General features: G+C 38.7%; 1 protein-coding gene across 9 annotated transcripts in view; it reads left to right on the forward strand.

The window, feature by feature from the left end:
* NAV3 (neuron navigator 3) overlaps window positions 1-26,230 on the forward strand; it is a 576,126-nt gene that overhangs the window by 419,430 nt on the left and 130,466 nt on the right. For 8 of the 9 annotated variants that reach the window (XM_076333407.1, XM_076333424.1, XM_076333396.1 and 5 more), the window contains 3 exons: window positions 7,716-7,784; window positions 10,468-10,607; window positions 17,431-18,469. In XM_076333407.1, coding sequence (XP_076189522.1) covers window positions 7,716-7,784; window positions 10,468-10,607; window positions 17,431-18,469 — 1,248 coding nt within the window. The remainder of the gene's footprint in view (window positions 1-7,715; window positions 7,785-10,467; window positions 10,608-17,430; window positions 18,470-26,230) is intronic. The other variant, XM_076333378.1, reaches the window with a different exon arrangement.

Consider the following 26,230-nt stretch of genomic DNA (forward strand, 5'->3'; position numbering starts at 1 on the left):
TTCCTAAAATTCATCTTAATGGCTATATTTTGAAACAGCATGCAAAAATGCACCAGCACTATCTGAAGTTTCATACTACAAACTTCTGTTTCATTTGAGAGACTTAGAAATTACCATACACAAAAGGGTTCCTTTTTGATGATGGCAAATGACTAACTTTTCTAATAACCTTCACACAGAAAAGGGAGAACAATGCAATAGCAAGAATGTATTTGTCACACTTTTCTTCCCTGTAGCCCATCCTCTCTAAGATAAGAAGATATCTAATAATATTTTTTAAGCTTAAAATAAGGAAAAAAAAGAGGTTTCAAAGCAGACTTTCAGTTTCTAAAACAAATGGTCTTTTCTATAGCTCTAATATAGCACCTACTGGATAGAAAATATAAAAATGTAAACTATAAAGCATTTTATAGCCTCTCAATAGCTTTTAAGATTTTTTTAAACTTTTCATCTCCTATTTAACCATTTCACTACCAACCTCTCAGAAACTGCTTCTATCTTTTACTTTCTTACATAATTCTGTGGACTGGATCCTGAAAAACTTGTCCTTTACTGGTTGGTTCCTGCCCTTGTGTGTTACTTCGTATGCTCTACAGTTCTTCCTCTCTGCAAAGCACCTGATGTTTGTCTGAACAGTTTCTTTAGGAACCTGTGACACATAGTTACACTGATTTCTCCTGTTTATAAATTACCACTGCCATCTGCTCAAGAACGATATTTCTTTCTCTGCCCCTTGTTCTGTTTGCATTTCAAAATGTGACTGTCATCCTTTCTTGTTGCTTGTTCTTATGGTTTTCAAAAGAGTGTTTTAATTCAGTTTAGTGACGATTCTGTGCATTTCAGATATTCTCATTGTCTGGCCCTTGTCTCCCTTGCCATTCATTACTTTTTATATTTCAGTTTTGATGCACTTTGGCCATAATTTTCCCTGTTGCTAATCCAGATCATGTAGAATTTAATGGGGAGTGTTCCATTCATCCTTGCAGCATTTGAACCCAACTTTTCATATATTTCCTTTTGAAGGAATAGAAGCTTTATAACATAGTTATTTTCCCTTCAGCCATTCTTTGTTGCTCTACCCTCACTCTCCATAGAGATTCATTAATTCTTGTCATTCTCTGAAAAGGAGATCTGATGCAATTGTATCCATGCATTTTTTCCTTTCCCAGGCCTGCCACCTGTTTAATTCTCATGTCTTGCAAACATTTGAGGTTGCTGATAATTTTGTGTAGATGGCAAATAAAATGTAAATACATGTAAAGTGCAATGTGAGCCATATTGAATTATTGCAGTCTTCATTCTTTCTTTTGTCCTATGATTAATTTTCTTACCTATTCTGAAGCAAAATGTTCTTTCCTTATTCCTATATATTCTTTAATAGATTCCTTGGTAGCAATGTGTGACTCAGTCTTTTCCTTGCATTCTTGCATTCATTTAAGTCATAGTTTTATATTTGTACTGCTGCTTTCTTTGCTACTGTCAGTCCTTTTTATCAACTTTTATCTCTTAGTATTTTCATAGACTGTGCAACAAATGTGATGTTCTACACATTGTTGTTTTGCAGATGTCAGTTAATGAAATAAGATTATATTTTGCAGCTGCTATGGAGAAGATGACTTTCTCTCTTCATTTACCAAAAAAAAAATTACAAATCCATATATTTCCAAAGAAGCACAGGCAGTGCTGTTCATGACAATTGGTGCCCATGGAAAATGGATTAAAATAGAATTGAAAAAATGAGCTTTTGTTGTATTTAAAATTTACTACACTTACAAGAGATAAATTAGCAGCTTAGGAAATCACTTATATTTGTATTTGTGTTTTGGTCTGCTTTTTTGAAAATGCTTATGGGAGCATAGCCGAAATGTTGGTAGAATCTTTTGTAATTTCTTAATATTGCATAGCTCTTTACTATTTTAGAGTCAATGGGGAGACCAAACAAAATGCTCACAAATGTCCTTTAATACCTTCAATAAAAACAGGCTTAACTATGTGATAATTGTTTGACTGATGCAGGTTTATAGCAATCCCAACCATACTTTAAGATGTGTTGATGAATGTGGATTTTCTGGGAATCTATGAAAAGGTTCAAGAGACGATGAGTGTAGATTTGAGGAAGTGACAGCCTCAGGCTTTCTATCACCCTCTTTTTCATTCCCTCTAGGAGAAAACTTTGTTACAGTCTTATTCTATCAAACTGTGAAACAGAATAGTGGCATACATTTCTGTGCAGAACATCTGATATAATTTTGTTCTAGCGCAAGATCGTAAATGGTATGGAGCTAAGGTCATAAAAGGGTACGATTGGTCCCTAAGGCCTAGTCCTAGTTCTGGCAGCACGCTGTTAGCCGCTTGGCCGATTTGTTCAGAGAAATTAGTGTTTTTTAAAAGACTGCATTATTTTAGGTGAGCTACAGGTCAGGTAGCTGTAGCTACCTAAAGTAGCTAAGTAGCACGTTTATTACTTTGTTGATATCATCTTTGTTTCTTTAATGTTGTGATTCATATATTCTTTCATTAAATTCCACAAAATACCTACACTACAAATATTGGGACCAGGGTGGGAAAGGTATGGTCACTGTGGCGGACGATTCGTTCTTATTACAAATCACCATGTTCTGCAAGAACATAGATGTTGATGCAAAACTGGGTTATCTGGGTTTTGGTTTACGAGCTGTGAACAACAGGAAAACATTGAAACCACAATTTTACTTGTACCTCCAAGCCTGAACCAGTTGGAGACAGACTTCTTGTATAAGATGCCAGAAGTTCAAAGAGCGGAAAGGAGAAATGTCCACCTAATACAGAACAGATGACATGGTATGAGCTAGAACTGCCTGAGCCATAGACGTTTCCTCTTGTGAATGAAAAAATAAATGTGTGTTTCTGTGTTATATATATATATATTAAAAATATACATCTATAAAATATGAAATATAGATTATATCTATAAAATGCACATACATATACAACAATTATATACAAATAAATAACATTTTTAAATATATATATATGTAGATAGATAGATACATATATGTAGGTATAAACGTGGATTAATTCACCAGGACTGGGCTAAAATGGCAAAAGAAATGTCTGAAAAATATTGTTTGTGGGAAAATTCAGGTTTTTTAGTTTCTTCCTCAGTGTTCCTTGGCTGTCCATTTGAGGAATCAGGAATCTTTTACCTGCCCAGACTGCTTGGTTTTGTTTCCTGTGGCATCTCTCCAGGCACACTGGGATTTGGAGTCAGGTTAACCTTAGAATATTCTCTCTCGTGCTTTTTGCCAGGCAGGCTGATGAGAATTATACAGCCAAGGACCTTGTTTTTAAAAAAAAATTAAAAAGAGAAAAAAAAAGTGTACAGCACAATCAGGACCTTCTGGGGAAATTTTTACATTAAAAATGCATTCTTTTAAAAGTAGGTTTTTTTATAAGGGAATCGTTCTAATAGAAAAGTCTTGAACAGTTCTGGAGTGCAGTCACCCTAGTGATATAAATGCACTTTATAAGATCAACAGCTATTAAAATTCAAGTATGCCAGTAAGGTAGAAAGACTTTGATTACATACTACAAACACCTTTGCCTTTTGTCTAATTTTAACAGATCACATAGCTGGCATTTTAGAACCACCGTGTGACTCTTAACATTATAGGAAAGTGACAGTCTGATGTAATATGATCCTTTTGAACTTTCTAAAGACTGTTAATAAAAAGTAAATTATATTCAGGGTGACACTGCATGGGTTACTTTTTGAAGAAGGGGATTAAAATATTTTCAGCCTGATTCATACTCTGTATCCAGGTTTATAGGAGCTCCATCCTTCGGCTTTACATGGTATACACACTTTCAAGGAGCTGCTTCTTTCTTGATAAACCATGCTATTTGTATAGCAGCAAGACAGATTTTCTGGCAGTTTAATCCAGTGTTGAGCAGTCACTTGTCTTCCCTCTTCATCTTTTTTGTTCTTACTGGCCCATTTCAGTTGAGTATTTCCCTTCACTTTCAGTGGGAGGGCATTTAAGGACCTCTAGTATTGTAGCTTATGTTGACATCCTAGGTTCCCCTACACCTTTTAGGACCACTTCTTAAACCCTTTTAACCTGCCTGCAACTGCATGCCCTCGATCAGTTCCCCGTCTTGGTGGAACATGGTGCATAGCTCCCCAACGTGACTGACTGTGCTGCACAGCCACGTGGCGTAGCGCAGAGTCCAGGTTCCTGCGACCAGCATAGCTGTAGTACAGCTGCGGTGCTCCCCATCAGCACCTCAGGGTCAGTACAATCTCTAACATCTCTGTACCTTCCTTCCCCAGCTACTTCTGTGCTGAACTGCCTTTCTGGGCAGCCTCAGGATGTTTATTCCATTTTCTCACAGCATTTAACCAAGGGACCAGCAACAGAAATTACCCACTGACACTGTTTCATATCGGCTGTGTTGACTAGTGTTTCCCTGGTTTGCGAGAGAAAATACTGGGGCTTGATTTCCACCTGGAAGCCAATTTGCAGAGTCTGGATGATTTCTAAGGATTTGGGATCAGATGCATGTATGCCATCTTACCTGGTTTGAACAGGATTTGCTTAACCAGGAGCATCTGCCTTCTCTTCCCCTATGTGTTAGGTGGAAGAGGAGAGCTAAGCACGATGCCTGGTCCTCGCCCAGGTCCAGTGCTGCGATTGCCCCCAGCACTGCAACGCCGGGCTGTAGCTCCGGGAGCGGTGGCGTTTCCTGCAGGCTCTGCAGTCAGGGTTGGTCTCCTCTGTAGTTTCCATGTCCCCTTCCTGCCAATGCGCTGTGCAGGCGACTGCTGTGGCTCCTCTGAGGAGTTGAAGCTGTGACCACGTCAGGGAAGACTGCTGGTAGAAGAGTTATGTCAATGGAAAGGGTCTTGGGAGCAGACAGCTGAGAACCAAAGGCTTTCAAAATCCCCCTTTCCAGCCCTCTGACAAATAAATCCTTCCTTGTCCTAAATGCTGTAGCGTTAAACTTGTACTGTCTGGTTTGTTAATACGCATTTGCTGCTTTATTGCAAGCACATATTTATTATACCTTTGTGTGGATCTGTAAGCATAAAAAATAACTGTTTTAAGCAAAACAGGTTTATTTTCCTGACTGCCAGATGTTACACACAGGCAATTATCAGGTAGGACAGAGGGCAGCAGGTAAATATTTGCTTATACATTTAGAAGAGTGGCTAGACAAGTCTAGTCTGCAACTGTGTTGCAGTTCACATCTGTAATAGCAGGGCCAGCAGTTGGGAAACAGGCATCTGTGCAAAGCTTTAATGGGTCCAGCACATCCAGTGCTAATTGAGAAGGAAAACCCAAAGTCATTAGGAACTTGATGCACCTGGTTTATGAGCTGTTAAAGTTCTCTTTTTCCCTTTCATTTGTCACATTACTTTGGAGAATAAATTTACTCGGTCACAGTGGAAACGATGCTTTACCGATGTTGACATGTCCATCAATGCCTTTCAAGCCTGTCTGGGAATTTTGAAAGCGGTCTATAGGCTGACGTTTCATGAATTTGCTAGTGGATGGCGTCCCAAGTAACAGGCATAGAAGGAAAGCATTCTAGCAAGCATTTCCAGATAGGTGCTTCATGTATTTATTGCTATTAAAAAGAAAAAGAAAAAAAAAAAAGGTGTTGTCTGTCTGTGGGCTAGCTTATCAACAGCTCAGCAACATCACTGAGATTAAGTTATTTGATCTTTCCAGTTACTCAAACTGTGTTGTTTGAGGTAGAAAAGCAACGATACGCTATGGCAATACATCCTATTCACTCTGTTTTTCCAGCTCACTGTCTTTGTTGACTGTACTGTGTATCATTTTACCTTTTACAGTATAAATGCACTAAGGTTTTATTTGACATACCATTTTTCTCACAAACTTCTTAGTTTAGGCAATACAGATAAGCAGCTAACCATTTCTATATTCCTTCATTCTAAACATGTTGACAAAAACACGAGTAGAAGACCTCGTCAAAAGATGGGCTATTATGCCAGGCACAAATTTAGCAATTTCAGCAAAACAACCTATGTCACATTTGCATCATAAGTCCAGACATTATTAAGAAAGATAGCTGTAGGTGAAATATAATTCAATATACTAATGACTAGATAGATAAAAATATATAAACTGTAATTATTATGATACTATTATAATTTATTATAATTCCTACGGAAGTTATGGTCATATAAAAAAGCACTTTGTCAGCATTACTGTGAAGATATATGTCAGAGAATTGAATGCTGCTTTTATATATTGAATAATTCTTTTTTGCCCTCTTAAGACTGAAGTACTCTCCTTTTTTTATATTCATCGTGTGTGCATGTACCATTTGTAATTGGCAGGCACAGAGGCAATGCTGAACCCTTTATTGGGGTTTAATTTGGTAAAGTAACAATAATGACGCATCCCATTCAAGTCTCAAGTTGCCCCTTGGTTTGTGCCTTCCCCTTGCCCCTCTTCAGGACTGCTGTGCCAGTATGGGAAGACCTTTCTCCCTTGAGGGCTTCTCCCATCTGCTCTACACTCAGGCTATCTGCTTCAGTGGACTAGCAGAAATTGCTTAACACTTTTCTGGTAGACTCAATACCACCAGGTGTTTCTTTTAAGTGCTGCCAGTCTATAAAGCCGGGACTAGAGCACTGTGGTTTCTGCTGCTACTCAGAAGGATTGCTGGAAGATGCAGAACTGTAAGAGACAAAAGCAATCTGTGACTATCAGAGTTTCTGCTTACTCAGTTCTCCACCACTTCCTCAATAATACAAGGAAATTGATGCCGTGATTGCACCTGGCTTAGGCACCTGTCTATATCCTTAGGCTGTGTGGATCCCAAAGGATGCACCTGTTTACAGTAACTGAAATTACCTGGCAGGAGGCCTTACCTTGGCCGTACATTTGACATCTCCCCTATGCAAATGTCTAAAAGAATAGAGGCATAAATTTGCTGTTTAGTAATGACACATTGTTGGGTGTCAAAAGGAACGTACAGATTTTAGCCCTGTAGCACAGCACATCTGTTGCAGAAATACTACTCAGATGCCTTAATAGACAGAGGTGCATTTTCCTATGGAATTTAACAGTGAGTCTAAGCACATGTCAGGGCTTTCCTAATGAAGCCTCTGATTCATTGCCTGGGTAATGCATCACATACATCACTTGTGCTGCTGTAACGGTAATGAAAATTATGATGGGATGCTTCTTCCATATAGCTCTACTGTCAGGAAGGCCACCTTTCTTTAGCGGGAATTTTTCTGAGTCCACATTGGATCTGGTATAGCAAATTAATTCCTAACAGCCAGACTGTGAACCCAGTCAGGTTGCTGGAGAAACTAGTAGCTGTATATTTGTGCTTAGTACTTTTTGTGGATGAAAAGAAAAAAGGCACAAAGTAAGTTTTGAGGTGCACTCTGTGTGAATCGAGCTAGACTTCAGTAATTCAGTCACTGGAAATTTGTCCACATTGTCTATTCCTGAGATAATTTCTAGCAAATGAGACAAGTTATAACAATATCCATTACTTCATAATCTGTGCATTGCATCTCTCATAAAAATCTGCATGTTTGCATTATTTCATATTTTTGCCAGTTAATTTGTGTTTTCTATCCATGTTCAATTTGCATTCATTAACTCACAGTTTGCTGGTAAGTGTGTTCTTTCTATACATGTTCAAAGAAATTCTTTAATTCAATTTCTCTGTTTCTTCTCATACAGTCTCACAGCCAGATATGCAACTCAGTCTAATCACAGTGGAATTGCAACCAGTCAAAAAAAGACTTCTAGGTCAGTTAAATATCTCTAATTTATTGCTTGTTAGTGATACTCAAGCAAGTATATGCCCATTGATATTTTATCCTTTGGACATAAGCAGACATTAAACAATGTGTATTTATGTTATGCGTGCAAGCTTTGCAACTATGAGCTTTGCCACGGGAAAGCCTTGTATGGACTGGAAGGAGCTGATTCGTACTGTATATTAGTAATATTTCTGGTTGTTATGTATCCTGCATCTTTGTATCCTGCATGTAAAATATTGGATGTGAAGGATTAGTTGGTGATTTTAGTGCTCTCTACTCTGGATCAAATCCTTACTTTAGTCATGAGTGAAAAGAAGTGTGGGAGTCCATCCCAATTCCCACTAGCTGTTTTGCATGTATCGCAAACCCACCTGAGAAGTTGAGTTCACAGAGCCAAGTTCACGCAGAAGCAAAATAGAGCAGAAAAAAAGAACCACTTCCAAGACTTCTGCTCTGTCAAGAGTAGCCTGCACACAGTCCCCACTAATGAGATGCTTTGTTTTGGCAGTGAATTTGACAGAGCTGTGTGTAGGAGCTGACCTGTTTCAGATTTCATCAGTACTTTTACTTTATCACTTCCATGAGCACTAAAATCTACAAGCCAGATTGCAGAAGAAAGAAACAGAGGTCTAAAGCTTAATCTTGTTTCTAGCTCTTTTTTTGTGGGGGATAATTAATGTGTTCATTAATTATACCTTTGCTGTCCAGTTCATTGGTGAGAACAATGAACTCTAAATTGCATAATCTACAATAAAGATTGCATTTTGCAGTATAGCGCACTAACACAATTTGAGTTGCTGGTGATAGCTTGGAATGAGTTATACCACGGTCCAGTTGCTTTGCACCTGCATTTATAGGTCTTCAGTTTTCCTTATTGCTGATGCTCCTGTCTTGTCCGCATTCAACATGTCGGGGTTAACAGTCTTATTGTCTAATACTTTAAATCTGTGGCAGTGTTTCCGAAGCCTGTTCAGAGGTATGTGACTTGTCCCTTTTTTGTTATTCTCCTCTTTGCATTTCCTTAGCTGCTTAACATGATTCTGCAAGAGCAATTTAAAACCTGAATTCAATTAAAAAAGACAGCAAATGAGGTAAACTGGAAAGTGTCTAGAGCAAATGACCTCATGTATAATGTGCTTACTGTGGCAAGTTCTCGAATTCTGGCATGCAGAATATATGCAGAAGTATTTGATATTTTAACAGAACAGATGAGTTTCCAGTGCTGGACATGCCTTCTCATTGCTTTTTTCATTACCTTTGACAAACGATCTCAGGGCTCTTACTGCCTGTCAAATTAGGGTAATGAGAAGGAGCAAATGGATTTTTAAGTTTGTTTTAGTGCATTCTTCAGGGAACAGAAGATCACTTGAATTCATGGGTCACAGTAAAGGTTAGCATGCGTACAGCTGCAGAGCAGAGACAGTCTGCTCTGGGCTCGGCACAGAGACTAGGAGGGCAGGCTGGCGGCCAGAATGAGCCATAAAAATAACTAATGGATTAGCTCTCTGAGGCTTAAATTGGTAAAGGAAGAGAACATGGAGCTGTTTACATATGTTCGCTAATGAAAATAAAATGATTTGAACATTTATGTTATACCAGTATATTAAACAAAAAAAAGTTTGGAAGAAATCTAACGTTTTGTAATTCTTTGTGACGTGATTTTTTTCTCCCTTCTGATGCTGCTCTTTCGAATATAGTGAAACTAACAGAATTCGATAACTCTGGTATAATTTGTATTGCCACTATTAAAATCATCATATCATTCCAATAAGTGAGAAACAGAAGAGAGAGATTCTTCTCTTATGGCAAATGCCCCTTGTTGATTTGAGCATTTCATTTTGCCTATCAGATAACAAAACTGGAAAGGAGCGGGGGTGCCCACAAAGATGCTGCAGAAAGTTTGAAGTAAGCATGTATTAAAGAATCTTACACCAGAGAACAGATTCAGATGGAAAAAAGATGCAGGCTTACACACACCAGGGGCAACAGAGTCTACATTTTTTTTCCTTAGCATAGCCACACAGTAAGGTTCAGATGGTGGCAGCAAATACTAACAAATGAACTGTATAGTCTACATTATATACTTATATCTAAAAGGTATACATGCATCTGTAGCATCTAGCTAAAATATGTATTCTCAATATTTTTCATTTAAAATAATAAGGTGGAAGTACTTTAGCCAACAGCCTGCTGAAAAATAACCAAAGAAGATAACTAAAAAGCCAGTTTTTATGCTAAATGCAGCAGTGAAACATTTACTAGAGTAAGAGATACGAAATATTTCTCACCTGTTGTGAAATTGTTGTGCTTTCTAATCAATTTCTGTAACATTTCCTCTTCAAAAGTGACAGATGTAAATAAAAGTTGATATTGCACTTTAATGGTTTGTTAGGGTGAATCTGTTTTAGCAATGTTAATGGCAAATGCAAAGCATCTTCTTACATGTCTTGTGATTCTAGAAAGCGTCTTTTTCCCTTTTGTGTGCCTAAGGATAAGCTTTTATTTTCATTTGTGGAGTCTAACTAATTTGAATCCTCCTGTTCATTGTTGCTTACGTGAAATCATCGTTTTCAGTCGTTGGTTTTAAATTCTCGTCTGATATTTGCATACTGCCTCCTCTATATGTTGCGTTACGTAAAATGAACTGATTTCTGATTATACCATTCCAGGCTTCCAGGACCCTCAAGGGTGCCAGCTGCAGGCAGCAGTACCAAAGTCCAGGGAGCTTCTAATTTAAATCGGAGAAGCCAGAGCTTTAACAGCATTGACAAAAACAAGCCTCCACAATATGCAAACGGAAACGAAAAAGGTAAGTGATTAAAAGTTACTAAGCTAACTCTACATAACATACAAGAGAAAAAAAAAATTCACCAAAAGAACCCATCCACAAGGGTCAAAGAAGTGAATGTAATATTTAGACTTGGTAAGGAAGACCTATGGAGATAGGGCTCTGAAATAGGACTTGTGGTTGAGTTGGGATTAAAGTTGGGAACTGAAAACTTTCAAGATGTTATAATTATAATTTATCCCTCTTTGATGTAAGTATCACTGGGTGATTTTTCTGAAGCAAAAATGAATCCATATTGGATGCCTATAATCTTGGTCCATATTCAAGTCTACTCATGCCCAAAGGAAGACTGCCATAATTTTCAGGGAACTTTGCATCTTAGCCTCTAATGGGGAAGAATCAGAATATTATATTTGCATCAGAATATTACATGCGTCATTTCCTTCAGAACCTTACCTAGTGTATGTGTAAGTCTGAGTAGAGGATTGGAAATTAAGTCAACTGTAATGAAATTTTACAGGGATTTGAATTCAGTGTTCATGTTTTATTGCCTCCTTTAAATAGGAACTTCCGTTATGGAAACGAACTGAGTTCCCTGGGTCCTTCTGTTTCTCCCACCCTGACACTGTTTCCCTGGAAAATGTGTCTCTTCAAGCTTTATCTCAGAAAGAATAATGTAAAAATTCAGCTTTCTGAGTTGTGTAACTAATCCAGCCCCGTCCCCCCCTTCTTTCTCCCTTTGTGTAATGAACAGCATTTTATTCATATCTCTGGCTTAGAATACAGTTGAAAATGATACAATATACATAGTACCCGTTTGCATCCTTGGGGTCTGTGGGAGGAACAAGTATGCAGTGAATGTTCTTCATCCAAGCAACAGGCAGCTATCCAGATTTTTTTTTTTACAAAATTCTGATGAACACACTTTGCCCCTAGCTGTATCTGAAGATATAAAACCATCCTTTCAATAGTTATTTCTTTATTTTTACTATCAGGGTTGAATGTTTTAGATAGTTCTATAGTGGGATTTATTTTGTCAAGGACTTGTTTGTGGCAAGATATCCAGGCTAAAACTAGAAAAGAGATCAGAGGGAAAACTAAGCAGACACTGTGTAGTTCACAAATACGATAGTGAAGTTATGAAGTAGGAGATGTGGCCGCTTGAGTGAAGGTATGTACAGCAGTTTAGGTTTTAGAATTGCTTCATAATGTTGACATAAGTTTGCTACTGAAATATGTGAGAGTGAAATGATTCAAGACGAGACATGCTTGTAGGTATTAATATTCTTAACTCGTTACTTGGAAACTGTCTTTTGACTGCAAAGGTTTGCATTGCATTGCACATTTATGTGGCTTTTTGCATGATGGATTTCTTTGCTTTCCCATTTCTTTACAGCAGAGAATGAGAACCTTGATGAGATTTTTAGTGAAGTCATCACCTGCAAGAGGATAAGGGGTGGCTTTGTTTGTGTATAATCATCCAATTCATTTTACAGGATATAGAAAATGTAATATTGCATAACTACAGAGTACTATATTTGAGATGTTTCTGTCTGCTCTTTTTTCTTTGTCTCAAAACAGCAGAATGGATGGAAGAACATTGATATTACATACGAATATAAACCAAATACAAGTTTGTTTTAGAGTATAAAGCAGAAGGGAAAATGACTGCTGTGAGTGCAGGATAGCGAAGGATATTTTTTATAGTACCCTAAAAGAACACGTGAGAACCTATATTTGAATTCACCATGCTACTTCTTTGCCTAAAGAGAAAAACAACTGAACCATGCTATATTTTAAATTTTATTATTATAATGGCTAATTTTTTAATATTACAATGAAATTTTCAAGTAGTCTTTTGATATTTTTTTAAAGTATTTGAGGATGTTCTGTGGCCTGAGGTTTTTTTGAGAATTTGTTTAGAAACAAACTTCAACCCTCACAATAGTAATAGTAATAATAACAAACACCTCTTTAAAAAAAAGTGTCACTACACGTTGAAAAACTGATTTTTCCTTACAGTGTGGCACACATAATAAACGTTATATTTCAAATTTTGCTTCTGATGCGGATGCTTGGAGCAAGATAACTTTAACAGCTTCCGTTAGAATGGATATACAGTCCATACACTCTAATTTCTGAGACACAGATCATATAGTAAATAGCTTGTAATTCTGCATGAGTGCTGCATAAACTGAAGCAGAAAACAAGATGATTTGCGCTAGGTAAATAGTCATTAGAGGTTGGGACCTCCAGACCTCTTCAAGGGCAGACCACTTTTGGTACATTTTTCTCTGCTGTACACCTTTCTGTATGTGCTATAAGGAGACCTCAGAAAAGATATACAGCATAAAGGGTTTTTTTTAATCCAGTTATATGTAATACTTGAAATCCATTCCTGCATAACACGGTTTCCAACTCAGTCACAGTGGGGAGTGGATATGTAGCCACAGAGTTAAAGGAGACCTGAAGGTGATCTAAAATAAGACGTGATATGGGCCTTTTATTTAGTATTTCATTATTTAGTATGTCATTAATGTTACCTCCTTTGAATGTTGCTTAGGGAGTAGATCACACCATAAGAAACCGAGCTCCCCTGAGCGAATGCAGGTTTGCTCTTTATTGAGTACAGCCCAGTTTTCACCCACAGACCCGACCCATTGCTGTGACACAGGTAACTGTGTATAGCTGTGGTTAAGTCAGGAACACAGAATGCACCGAAACAATAAACATGCCATTAGCTGAAACTCATCTGTCGAGCTTTAGTGAGCTGATTTTTTTTTTTTTTTGGTTGGACTTTGCAGCTTATGGTTGGGTTTCGAAGAACACGTCTGTTTTCCAAGTCACATCACATCTATCTGCTTCTGACTTAATAAAATGAAGACGAAAATAAAACTATGAAAATGAAACTGTTTGAATAAAGTAATTATTCACATTGCCAATAAGGTGGATACCCAGGGTGTTTTGAGCCCAGCAAAGAAATAATCTTCTAATTCAAGTCAAATTTTAAAAACAAATATTTACACTTTAGAGCTTAGAAACACTCTACCTGAACACTGGTAAGGGTCTCTACGTCATGGAGTTTAATTGCCTGCTTTCAAATATAATTTAATAATATAAAATGGTGTTTGTGTATTGTCCAAACTCGATTTCAACAGTATTTGGTTATTTTGCCCATACCAACTCTGAGAAACTCTGTCCTGGAACTCCACTGTCTGATGATGCAAATCGTTGTTCATCTGTGGCCAGTACGTACATCTAGAGCTAATTTGTTTACATTTCTTCTGGTGCCAGTATTTTGCCAGTTGTCCCTGGTGGTGGTCTCCTCCTGTGCTGATAAGGGGTAGCTACTTTCTCATGGACATCTGGAAAGGGACAGCTGAACAAGCTGAATTTTTTTAATCTCACCAGATAGACCTCCCATTCCTCGAAACATCCTTATAGCAATCCCTTGCAGCTCTTCCATTTTCTACTAACCTTTTTTATTGTGACTAAAATTGGATACCCTAATCTGGGCACCTGTCTGCTGCAGAATATTTAGATTATCAGTACCTAACTGTGCTGCAATGGGGGAGCTGTTGTCACAAAGGTCCTGTCTTCTCCAACAGCACAGAACACCGCAAAGGTCACAGACGAGAAGATAGAGGAATTTGATTATATACTGGACCCAAGTTTAACCCCACACGTGTCCTTTATTTGTGCAACAGCCTATGAAAAGTGGACTTGAAAATGTCCATTCGGTTGTCACGTATTTGCTGGGTTCTGGTAGAAATTTCCCTTTTTGCACTGAATGCCTGGGGGTGTTGCTGTTCTCCTTTCCCAACGCAGGTTGGGCTGAGCCCTGAAGCACAGAGCTGTCAAGCAGAATGCAAAATTGTTTTCGCCACAAGCTGATTACGCATTTCAGCAGTAAGGGGATTGGGCCCTAAACAGAAGCCTGTCTTCTTGTAAAATTTAGTTTATAGAAATATGAAATCCTTGTCATAGGTTGGGTTCACTCTGTATCAAAATCACCACAAGGTGGGGACAGATTTCATATAATGAACAGCTAAAGCTAAGTCCCAATTGAACGTGCAGAAAGCAATGAATGATGTGAAGCTTCAAGTAATACATTTGGGCTGGGGGGGAAATAAATCTTTTTATTCCACATCTTTAAACATACAGACAGACTCTCAATATTTCTTGAGAGCATGCAGTCCACGTTCCTTGCGGAAACATCAAGGATAGACTTTAAATTGAAGATTAAAGGCAAATTAAAGTTCTCTGTAACTTTTTTGATGCTGTTTATGGTTTGTGATGTAGGGATCAAATAAGTACCAGTGGTTCCAGGAACCCGTGGTTTTTTGCTATATATGTAGCAGAACAAGCTGCTGCTGAAATGGTAAATACTCTTCTTTTTACAATTTTGCCCCCCAATGAGTTTAATATTATATAACAGGAGATATGGTAAGGCATACATTCTTCTTTTTAATCGGATGTTGGTTTTTTTTTTCTTTTTGAAGTAAAACTAATAACCTGAAGCCATACAGGTAAATATGGTATTTACCATGTATGGTACATTTGGTACATTTACCAAATGTAACAATTAGTACAACAGAGTGTAGTGGCATCCTGCTGTTCACAGATTGTTACATGTATTCTGCATCAGCTTTGCATATTCTTACGGTGAATTGTTCTTCTGTAAAACTATTGGGATAGCTAAAGACCCCAATCCTCCTGTGTAATTAAGGCAAGCTTAGTGCAAGGCAAGACGTGTGCAAGAAGGTCCTTGTGCACACCCAGTCCTGGGCTATCAGCCACGGGGCTGATCCCTGGTATAAATTAAGAAAGCCTGAGGGCTGCAGTAATTTCCAACAGCTGTTGTTGGCCCCAGGCTCCCTTCCAGGATCTGAGGCTCACCAGAAAATAGCAGGGGCCCAGCCACAATTCCTGCCTTGGTCGCGAGGGAGGAATCAGCTCTGCAGCCACCCACCAAAGCTGCTCCATGTGCATAGTGCTACCTGGAGCTGGGGAATAAGCCATAACCTCACCTGTCCCAAAAAATGCTCTGAGGCAACCCTTACCAGTTAATGTCTTCTTGCCTAGTAACTGGGTGCAGCAGAGGTGCTTGAAATCTTCTGTGAAGGTGAACTGAGCTCATTTAGCACTGTGGGGTTTTCATATCAGGCTGAGGAGCCCATGAAAAACTCTGGGCAGATGGAATTATACAGCATCTATCGAAGGTGGAGGTGATTGGCCTGCCATGGTACAGTTGTTAATAGTGTTAAGCAAGTAAAAGCTGTTACACTTCTGTCATGTTACTTTTATTCAGATTTTTTATTTTTAAACTAGAACTTCTTACGTGCTGTTTAGAGAAGTCGATTTTGCTGTTTGCATTCTCTTTTTGTTAAAGAAAAAACAGCTTCCCTTTCAGGATGCTCAAAATCCTCCCTTTCCTATGTGTATTACTGGCCTTCAGACTTCCAGGTGGGTAGTCTTATCCATACTAGGGCCTTAGGGCTGAGACTGCAAAAATTAAAATGATGCATAACTTCAAACTCTGTGCTGAAAGGGCAAATGTCTTCAGTGTCCTCACCTACTATATTAATCGGACAGAGCGGTCCCAAGGCATGACTGTGGAGTCGTGTGTATGTAACACATCAAGCACTCTTTTTTTGCCATTCCATGAACTATATTTGCATTGCCTGTTTCATAGGCTTTCTTGTAGTGCTGAATTTGATATACTATAAGCAGGCTTACGCTTAATTCACTGGCAGTCCCAAGACTGAATGGCAAGACAAGATAGATACACTGAGAAAAAATATGTCATCTGCTGAAATAGCTATCTACCGCATATTTGATTGCCATTACCACTTCATTTCTCTGGTGCTCCAGAGTAATAGTGTTTAGATTCTCAGATATGTCTTGGAAATCTGAGCTTCATACAGAAGAGCTTAACCCTTTCATGCGTTGGTCTGTTTTGCTTAATAAGGCTAGATGACTTTTTTGAAAATCATGGTTGCCAATTAGCATAGTTTGATTATTGCAGAAGGAGTCGTCTTCTCATTCATTCTGAAGATTCGCTGAAGTTCCTGAACGATGTAAATGTAGTGAAGGTACCAGAGCCACGTAAACAAGCCTTCTGTACCTACCTGAGCTTCAGGCCCAAAACAACTATTGTTGCTGTACCCATGTAGGTGGTATATCACTGTAACTTTCAGGTACTGACACTGGTGAAACTGTTGATACATATTTTTTCCCACCTATGAAAGTGCACTGGGATAAGTTCCTGAAGTCAGCTACTAAAGGTTCTTAACTGTACTTAAAAATAAGAAAGTATAGTGACCTGCCATTTTTTGCTTTTATGAATATTGATTGTATCCATTTAATTTCAGTATTACTCAGTCCTCCTCCTCCCGCCCAAAACCTCAGCTTTCTAGCACAAATTTTGCTTTCACTAAACATCAAAACCATCTTTCTCTGGTTTTGTTTTTTTTCCAATATTGTAGCATTCTGTTTTCTTCCATGTCTCAGTGTTTTATTATTAACAAGTGATTGGAAGAATTTCTGTATGACTTATTAAAGATAAAATCTTTAAATTGGAAGGTTTAATTTGTATAATGAAATAGTTAAAAGGAAGGTGTTTCCAAGGCTCTCTTGAGCTCATAGAAGTATTGCACAACACTGTGATGGTGGGGGAAAAAAAAGGCATTTTCGATTAGCATCCTTCATGTTCCATGCACATGTAAATTATTTTTATTATAAATCACATGTAACTGTTTTAAATGCCAGAGGAGTATGGTATCACCTTCAAGCAGGAGATGGGAGAATAATTGTACCGTTATGGTTCTTTCTGTTTTTTAAGCAGATTCACCAAAAGGCCCTCACCCATCTGCAGGCATGAATGGAAATGTGCAGCATCCCACCAGCACCGGGCAGCAGCAGGTCTCTGCCATACCCTCTCCAAGTGCCAGCAAGCCTTGGCGCAGCAAATCCATGAATGTCAAACACAGCGCGACCTCTACCATGCTGTCCGTGAAACAGCCTAGTCCTGCAACCTCCCCTACTCCATCTTCAGACAGGCTCAAGCCACCCCCTTCTGAAGGCGTGAAGCCTCCTTCATCTGGACAAAAATCTATGCTGGAAAAATTCAAGCTGGTTAATGCTAGGACTGCTCTGAGACCTCCTTTGTCGCTGAGCTCAGGACCCAGTGACAGTGGGAGAGAGGATGATACCTTTTCAGAGTGTGGTGAAATGGATGTCTTAAGCGGTGGGGTGAACAGCGGCGGCTCCACAAGTAGCAGTCCTAAAGTATCACCGAAGTTAACCCCTCCGAAAGCTGGAAGCAAAAATCTCAGCAATAAAAAGTCTTTGCTACAGCCAAAGGACAAAGAGGAAAAGAACAGGGACAAAAACAAAGTTTGCACTGAGAAAACAGTCAAGGAGGAGAAGGACCAGGTCACTGAAACATCTACAAAGAAGAGCTCAAAAATTGCAAGCTTAATCCCAAAGGGAAGCAAGACGACAGCAGCCAAGAAGGAAAGTTTAATACCGTCTTCTAGCGGGATCCCGAAACCTGGATCGAAGGTGCCAACAGCAAAGCAGAGCGCTTCTTCCGCATGCACGGGAAGTAAGGAGGCTGAAAAACTGAGGACTACAAAAGGAAACCAGTCCCAATCAACATCAAAATCTCAGCTTAGCGAGAAGGCTTCTCCTTCCTCTGGTCTTGCTTCTTCTGAAGGGAAAGAACCAAGTGCAGCTCTTACCCCAGGGTCCTCTGCGGCTCTGTCGGCCTCAATGGCTGCAAGCAGCGGCCAAGGCACGGGAAATGGTGTCGTCCAGCTTCCTCAGCAACAGCAATACAGCCACCCCAACACTGCCACAGTAGCTCCTTTCATTTATAGGTAAGGTCACGGAGGGAAACTGGGTTTGTGTTACCATTTAGGAAAGAGAGCTAAAACAGATAGAGCAATGGTGGATCACACTGTTATGTTTCTTATCTCCCAGTTTCTGTCACAGCATCACGCACATGTTTTCCTAATATTATTTTTTAATTAATATTACTGTATGAATAATTTCTTCCAAGAACTCTGAGTCTCTACCTTGTACAAAGGCAATCCACTGCAAATATTTGCCATTTAAAATTCAGGATGTTTTGATTAGAAATACAAATCACATGATACATTCCCTGTGCTGCTTTTGAAAGGTCACGGCTGAGTCAGGTTTCTAGTGCGAATATTGTTGTTTGCAATTTAAGAACCTCAACATTTATTTGCTGATATTCAATAATATTTGCTTAAAATACACTGTTCTCTTAAAAAATCCTAAAATAAACTGCTGACGTTTTCAGAGTATGTAACAGTACTAGTAGGATATTAGAGGAAAAACCATATACAACATTTTGGGCAGAGAGAAAAGGTTGCTGTTTGCGGGCCCTTTTCCTGTTTAATTTTATACACAAACTAGGTATAGATTAACTCCACGGAGGCAGTTAAGTTTTACAGGTGATACAAACTCTTCTGGTGGCCAAGGCTCTGGAATAGAGGAATGAACAGTTAAATGTATCAACCTTTGTCTGAATTTATTTTGTATATGATAGAGCAACTGGAGAGAAGCTGAGAGATTTCGTCATTGTACAGCTCAGAAGACAGAGTAAGTGTAGAAAGACTGGCAGGCTGGTTTGAGTAATGATTTCAGATGTCAGCTGTTGGAGGGCTTTAGCTTCAGTTGCGGGTAAATTTAACATCTGATAAAATGACAAATACATTATTAAGCAAAATATACTGGCAGTTTTTGTTAGTGAGTATTACTGTAGATAATCTTGGCTAAAGATTAAAGAGGTGCTGAAGTAGGCTCTGAGGGAGTATATATATCATTACACACAACTAAACATAGCTTCAAAACCAATCTGCATGAGTGATAAACTATTTAAGTTAATTCTGAACAAAAGCAGTTCAGAAAATCATATGGGAGAGGAAAAAGGCGTAATATAGGTTACATTTATTCTAATATGCAGTGGGTAGCCTCTTGAGTTTCAATTAAATGTATCACTAAATGTGCTTAATATGCATGTTTCTTTATAACTATATGGAATAACCTCAGTGATACAGTCGATTTGCAGCATGGTACATAGGATGGCCTACATATGTGTTAGGGTGCATATACAAAGAGAGGGAAAAACAAGCTATGCTTTGCCTTCAGATGCATGTGCTATCTAATGGCAATTTTACCACATATTGATGCCATTTCATTGCATGATAGAGATATCTTATCATTCTTTTAAGCTTCATCATGAAGCAAACTGTATTTTGAATTTTAAAGGGCGATAGAAACATACATCTTCCAGTAAAATTTGGTATTAATAATCATCTGTTTGCTTCAAACAAACAGCAAAGGAGACTGTATTTGAAGTTAAATCTCGCATGAAAATAAAATTCTCAGAGCCAAGGTCTGATCTCAGAATGCCATAAACCCAGAGTAATAGACCGACTTTGATGAGGTTACTTCAATGTGTATCTCTGTAACTGAGAGCAGAATCTGACCCAAAAATACACAGTAACTACATTTCTTACAATTCTCAAGGGCTTTGTAATAGTACACAATGATTTCATAGAAGAATATAAATATAACCAAGGATAAAATATCCACATTTCCAAAGTCAGCATATTTATTTTTGTGGACATATGGCAAGTAGAAATGTGCATGAAGCTGGGGTACTGTATTTACACTTTCTTGCTCTTAAACATAACTGTTTTCTTAGCAGTCACCACAATTTATACACAGAATTTTCAGGTGCGCTTGTTAGCTGCTAGGACAGCTGTATAGATCAATGAGTTAATAAACAATAGTTACCATTCAGACTAAGTTTTTTACAGCTAGAAGGAATATCTAGGCTCTGTACATTTGTGCTGCAGTTCTTGTAAAAAGTTGCAATATAATTTAGTAATGTTACAGTGCATTTTATCCAGAATCCTGCAGAATACTGCAATATACTGCAATATACTACTGTGATGAGTTTAGGCTGTTAACACAAGGATAAGTAAGCTACTGCTTTTTCTGGTTTGTTGCTGATACCTGCAGATATCATGTATTTTGCAATGTTTGATTATTACCCAAAAGGATATTACTGTAGATTTTTGAGTAAAAGCAAGTATTCCAAAGAGTTGTTTTGAGGCTGGCATGTATTTTGCAATGCTGTAACAGTTATCAACACTCATGTTTTCAAGGAGTTGTGTATTTTTATTAATGGACAGTAGATAGAAAATACTGTTTCACTAGGAGGTTCTGAAATGATACATCACACTATCCAGCTTTGCACTCTTGGTGCTTTGTTCTATCTGATATCACATTGTATTTCTATGCCTCTTAAACACCATGGCATGGAAATTCATACAGGATTATTACTTCTCTTCAAAGATTAGCAGCAACAGTCAGAGTTGCATTTGAGATAATCTCAATGGGTATAACTTAAATTCTTCCATCCTCCTCAGCAAGTGATTATTTATTTTCAAATGCGATTGTGAATGTGTTATTTACAGCCTGTGTCCCCTCTGAAGTTGACTGCAGGGTCCAACTGATATAAGAAAGGCTGAAGTAGATGTAATTTAGTTGCCAGAAAGCTTGATAAGAGAGATACAGCAAGTAAAACAACTAAGAGGAAGGTGTAAGAGACTGTATAATTGTTTAAAGTATACCAGCCACTACTTTAAATTACACATTCCTGTCGTGGTTTAACCCCAGCTGGCAACTAAGCACCACACAGCCGCTCGCTCACTCCCCCCACAGTGGGATGGGGGAAAGAATTGGAAGAGTAAAAATGAGAAAACTCATTAGTTGAGATAAAGACAGCTTAATAGGTAAAGCAAAAGCCATGCATGCCAGCAAAGCAAAACAAGGAATTCATTCACTACTTCCCATCGGCAGGCAGGTGTTCAGCCATCTCCAGGAAAGCAGGGCTCCATCATGTGTAATGGTTACTTGGGAAGACAAAATGCCATAACTCCGAACATCCCCCCTTCCTTCTTCTTCCCTCAGCTTTATATGCTGAGCATGACGTCACATGGTATGGAATATCCCTTTGGTCAGTTGGGGTCAGCTGTCCCGGCTGTGTCCCCTCCCAGCTTCTTGTGCACCCCCAGCCTGCTCGCTGGTGGGGTGGGGTGAGAAGCAGAAAAGGCCTTGACTCTGTGTAAGCGCTGCTCAGCAATAACTAAAACATTCCTGTGTTATCAACACTGTTTTCAGCACAAATCCAAAACGTAGCCCCATACTAGATACTATGAAGAAAATTAACTCTACCCCAGCCAAAGCCAGACATTCTGTCTTCTACATAGACAGAATTGGAGGGAGATGGAAATTGTGCCATCTGCCGGAGTCCCTTAGACTCGTATTGAAAGTGGCCATAGAATTTAGTTATCTTCCTAGTGGTGCTTAAATTTCAGATGGAGAAGTTCAGTGCCTACTGGGTTACAGTGAAAACAGGAAAAAGAGGCATTAATAAAAAAAAAAAAGTCTGAATCTTTCTCCTAAAATCTTAGCAACAGAATAACAGCTTAATTGCTCGGTATTTGGAGTTCTTAGCTTTCCTACGCATTGCTCAAAAGTGTAATATAACCTGTAATTCCAAACATTTTCTTGCACAGAGTCTGTTGTATGCAATCATTGCTTTAGTTTTTGTGAGCCAAATTGTGTAAGTTTGCGTTATTTCCATAAAATGGGAAACATAACTAATAGTCCCAGGAGTAACACAAATATCACCTCACTCCATGGGGCAAATCCTTAGCTGATGTAAATCATGATAACCCTACATGCAGTATGCGATGTGTTGGCAATTAACATTTGCTGTGGATTTGCTCAAACACTAAAGGAATATTTCAATAGGCGAACGTTGAGTTGTAACTGGACGCATGTACTGCAGTTTAGTTTTATTTTATTGACTCCTCCAGTAACCGCTGTAGGAGCTTAGTGGGTCTCTTTTCCATGGCTGGAATATAGAATCTGAAGTGCCCAAATCCCAGGGGCTGTGGTGCTCAGGAATTGCTTATTGCCTGAAATGCTGAAAGTATAGAAACTGCTGCAGAGAATTAGCTGACCGCTCATCATCCTGAGCTGCACTTCTATGTTGTGCATCGCTTAAATTTCAGTCCTTCAGCTAAGTTTGTAGTTTAATGATAGCGACATCTGGAAGAAGTTTCAGCGCTGTCTGAATTGAGACCTTGCAGAGATACTCTTTCAGTGTCAATGCTGGACTACAAAAACCAGTTTGGCACTCCTTTTGTCCCTGAAGAATAAGAAACTGGTAATTTTAGCTACCCAGTAGATTGGTATAGAGAAGATGGAGCCAGACTCTTCTCTGGAATGCAGGGTGATAGGATGAGAGGTAAAAGATGCAAATTACAGCAGGGGAGATGCTGATTAAAAGTTAGAAAAAATATTTTTACCTTGAGGGTGGTAAAACACTGGAGCAGGCTGCCCAGAGAGGTTGTAGAAGCTCTGTCCTGGGACCTGTTCAAGACTCAACCAAATGAGGCCCTGAGCAACTTAATGTAACCAGACCTGCTTTGAGCAGGTCATTGGACCAGATGGCATTTAGAACATCTTTCTGATCTAAATTACTTTATGATTCTGTGAGGACTAAAGTGTTCACTAGATAGAGGCAGAGAAAGGAAATATCAGTATAATAACTAAACATGTTACCAGGTACTAAAATCTTCTTCCTATCTCCTTTCCTATGTAGTGATTGAAACAGTTCTATTACTAGAGCATAGCTTCAAGGGTGCATGGGAAGTGCAGAGCTGTGACAGATGGGAAGGAGGATCTAATCTGGTTGCACCTCTGGAGGCACAGTGAAATTCAATTCCAGCTGCCTGTTCAGGATGTTTTTATACTGGCTTAGGGAAAAAAATAAACTACTCTTTAGGCATCCTGCAAGCACAGCATCTGCAGGGTTTGTTGAAGCCATATTTATGTCCACTTTTAATGACTAGAAGGTACTACTGGTCACTGATTGTGGAGTTAAAATTAAGTTTTCAGTAAAAGACATTCTATGAGTTAATTGTGTTTGTTAATAATAGATTGTGCTGCTAAACATACTGCAACTCTTTCTTTAAAAATGTGATGATTCAAGGTTACACTGCAGTGCTTTATTGATTTCCATTATTTACATTACTGTTGTGAAAATAAAACAACAGTCACCACCAAAATTTTGCAATCGTAGGTAGCGCTAAACATTGCCACCCACCAGTTTTACTTGTAACAAAAACACAGTGTTTAGAAAAATCCTCCCATTTTCTCATGCTTGATTTTTAAGTAATTGTGCAAGAAAAGTTTCCAGTGTAGAGGTGTTGGCTTAAGAGATGGGAAGGAAGATAATAAGCGAAGAAATCATCATAAAGACATACTTGATTAATACTGAGTTAAAACGGTAGCTTGATAACTCAGTTGCTTGCTGTTTATGATCTGAAGTTATTCTCTTAAATTGTCATGCAGACAAGTGTGGCCTTATTCCTTTGACTAAATAATCAGTAAAATGTAGGATAAAGGACCAAAAAGGCTATTCTGTCCATTTTTCTGTCACTGGCAACCATATTAACCCTTTCATAAACCAACTAAGCTTTATTTTAAACTAGTTAATCCCCAATACTCCAATGGGAAGGTTCCTCCAGAAACTCACTCATCTCATTGTTAGAAATTGTTTACAACCCACATGATGAGATTGCATCCATTTATTACTTTGTTAGTACTGTCCTTTTACTTAAAAGGTTGTTTTCCCTCTTTTTGATCGCTCTTTTTAAATATGCGAGGGAATAATCCCACCCCCTTCCTTCTCTTTTGCAAGGCTAAACCAAATTGTCTCTTTTCTTTCCTTTCAGAAGGGCTGCTTCTTCCCCATGAGCATCCTAGTAGCTCTTCCCTGCAGCTGTTCCCAATTTAACTCACATGTCTTGAACATGGGTGATCAAACTGCTCATATTCCAGATGTGGTCCTGCCAGTCTGTTACACTGACAGTGATACACATTCAAGACAGCTGCACCTCAGAGAGTTGTTGGAAAAAAAAAAAACCCAGCATATTCATCTGATATCTTTTGGAATGTCGAGTAAAAACCAAACAGATCTTTGATGTTATCTGTGTTTATCAAAGGTTGGCTATTTCGTCAGAGACGGGAAATGACTGCGTTTAAGACAGCTTATTAAGCAGTGTTCCAAATTCTGTTCTTAATTACTCCTGTACAGGCTCATTTTAATCAAACTGAATGAGCTTGTGCAGGTGTGATTGAGAGCAGGATTTGTCCCATTAAGCAAGTTTGATGCTCTTACAAATAGGTAGCATATAACTCAGTGGGTTGGGTATAAATATATTCTCTGATTGCCATGATTAAAATAGAAAACAGATTGTCCTGTTTTCATGACAGTTGCCTAAATTAACCTGTGCTGCAGATGCACAGCACTGGAAGAAATGTCAACGGGGTTGCTTTGACTAAACTGAAATTATTTTAACTTTCCTTGATGTCAAGAGAGATGCAAGGATTTAAATTTTTTTTTTAAGGCAGTGGGCTGTGAATAGGTAGAGGATAGAGGGCCATTCATTAAAGCCAATACGTAAGGTTAATGAGATCTTTTAATTTGCTGTTTGGTTGCCTGGAGCTTAATCTGTGCTGCAGTCCTGCAGAGATCACTTGAGTCATTCATGGGATTAATATGGCCCAGAGAAAGAAGTAAAAGCCAGAAGCATAGGGGAAGGCAAATCTCACGATTTCACCTTCCTTTTTTTTTTTTTTTTGAACCAGAATGGCTGAGCTAAGCAAAGAGGCATCTACATGCTGCTTCTAATATATCACACCCTGTGACAGGCCTAGAGCAGAGCAACTTGAAGTTTTAGGCACCCAGTCTATACCTGGACCTCCTTACTCCCCAAGAGCTGGGGCTTCTACATGGTTTTTGCTTAGAAATCTTTCACCACTAGACCATTCTCAGCCCATCTGGGCTAAGCTCAGCTCCAGAAAAAATCAGGGCCTTGGCCATCATGCACCAAAAGGCTGCTGTGGCAGCTGGCAACCCAGTGGAGACCTGGTGGGAGAAGAGCTATTGATGAGAGCCCCATCCCCAGGTTCGTCCTTGGGGTACCTCCATCATGGGTGCCCAAGGGCTGGGCAGGTGCCTTTTGGCCCATCACCACCACAATAAATAACCAGTTTTCTCAAGTAAGCAGAACTTTAACTGCTGCAAAATCCATAGTCCTCTGTGGGATTTCTGTTGTTGCCTCAGATAATTAGAATCATTGATGTTTTTACCAAATTAAACATAAAAATGCTGAATGAAGCCAGTACAGCAGTTTCTTTGTTATTTGTTTTGATAGCAAATCACATTTATTTTACATTATATTTAAACTTTCAAGTTTCAAGTAAGATAAAAGGGACATTTCATGCTTCTTAGATCTGTTATTTCAGGCAGCCTATAGATTTAAGAAAACCGCATCATATTTACATTTGGTTTGTGTTTCCATGGTTTTCTTTCTACAAATTAAGTCAAACATTTTTAAATTATTAGCGTTATATGATATTTGTTATTCAGTATTTTTACTTTAAGACTTAGATTCTAATGCCATCTTACGTCCCAGAAACTGGATTTTGTGCTGCAATTAACCCCACCGATCAGATTCTAAAAT

This window comes from Aptenodytes patagonicus, chromosome 1 (assembly GCF_965638725.1).
Source record: "Aptenodytes patagonicus chromosome 1, bAptPat1.pri.cur, whole genome shotgun sequence".
NCBI lineage: Eukaryota > Metazoa > Chordata > Aves > Sphenisciformes > Spheniscidae > Aptenodytes > Aptenodytes patagonicus.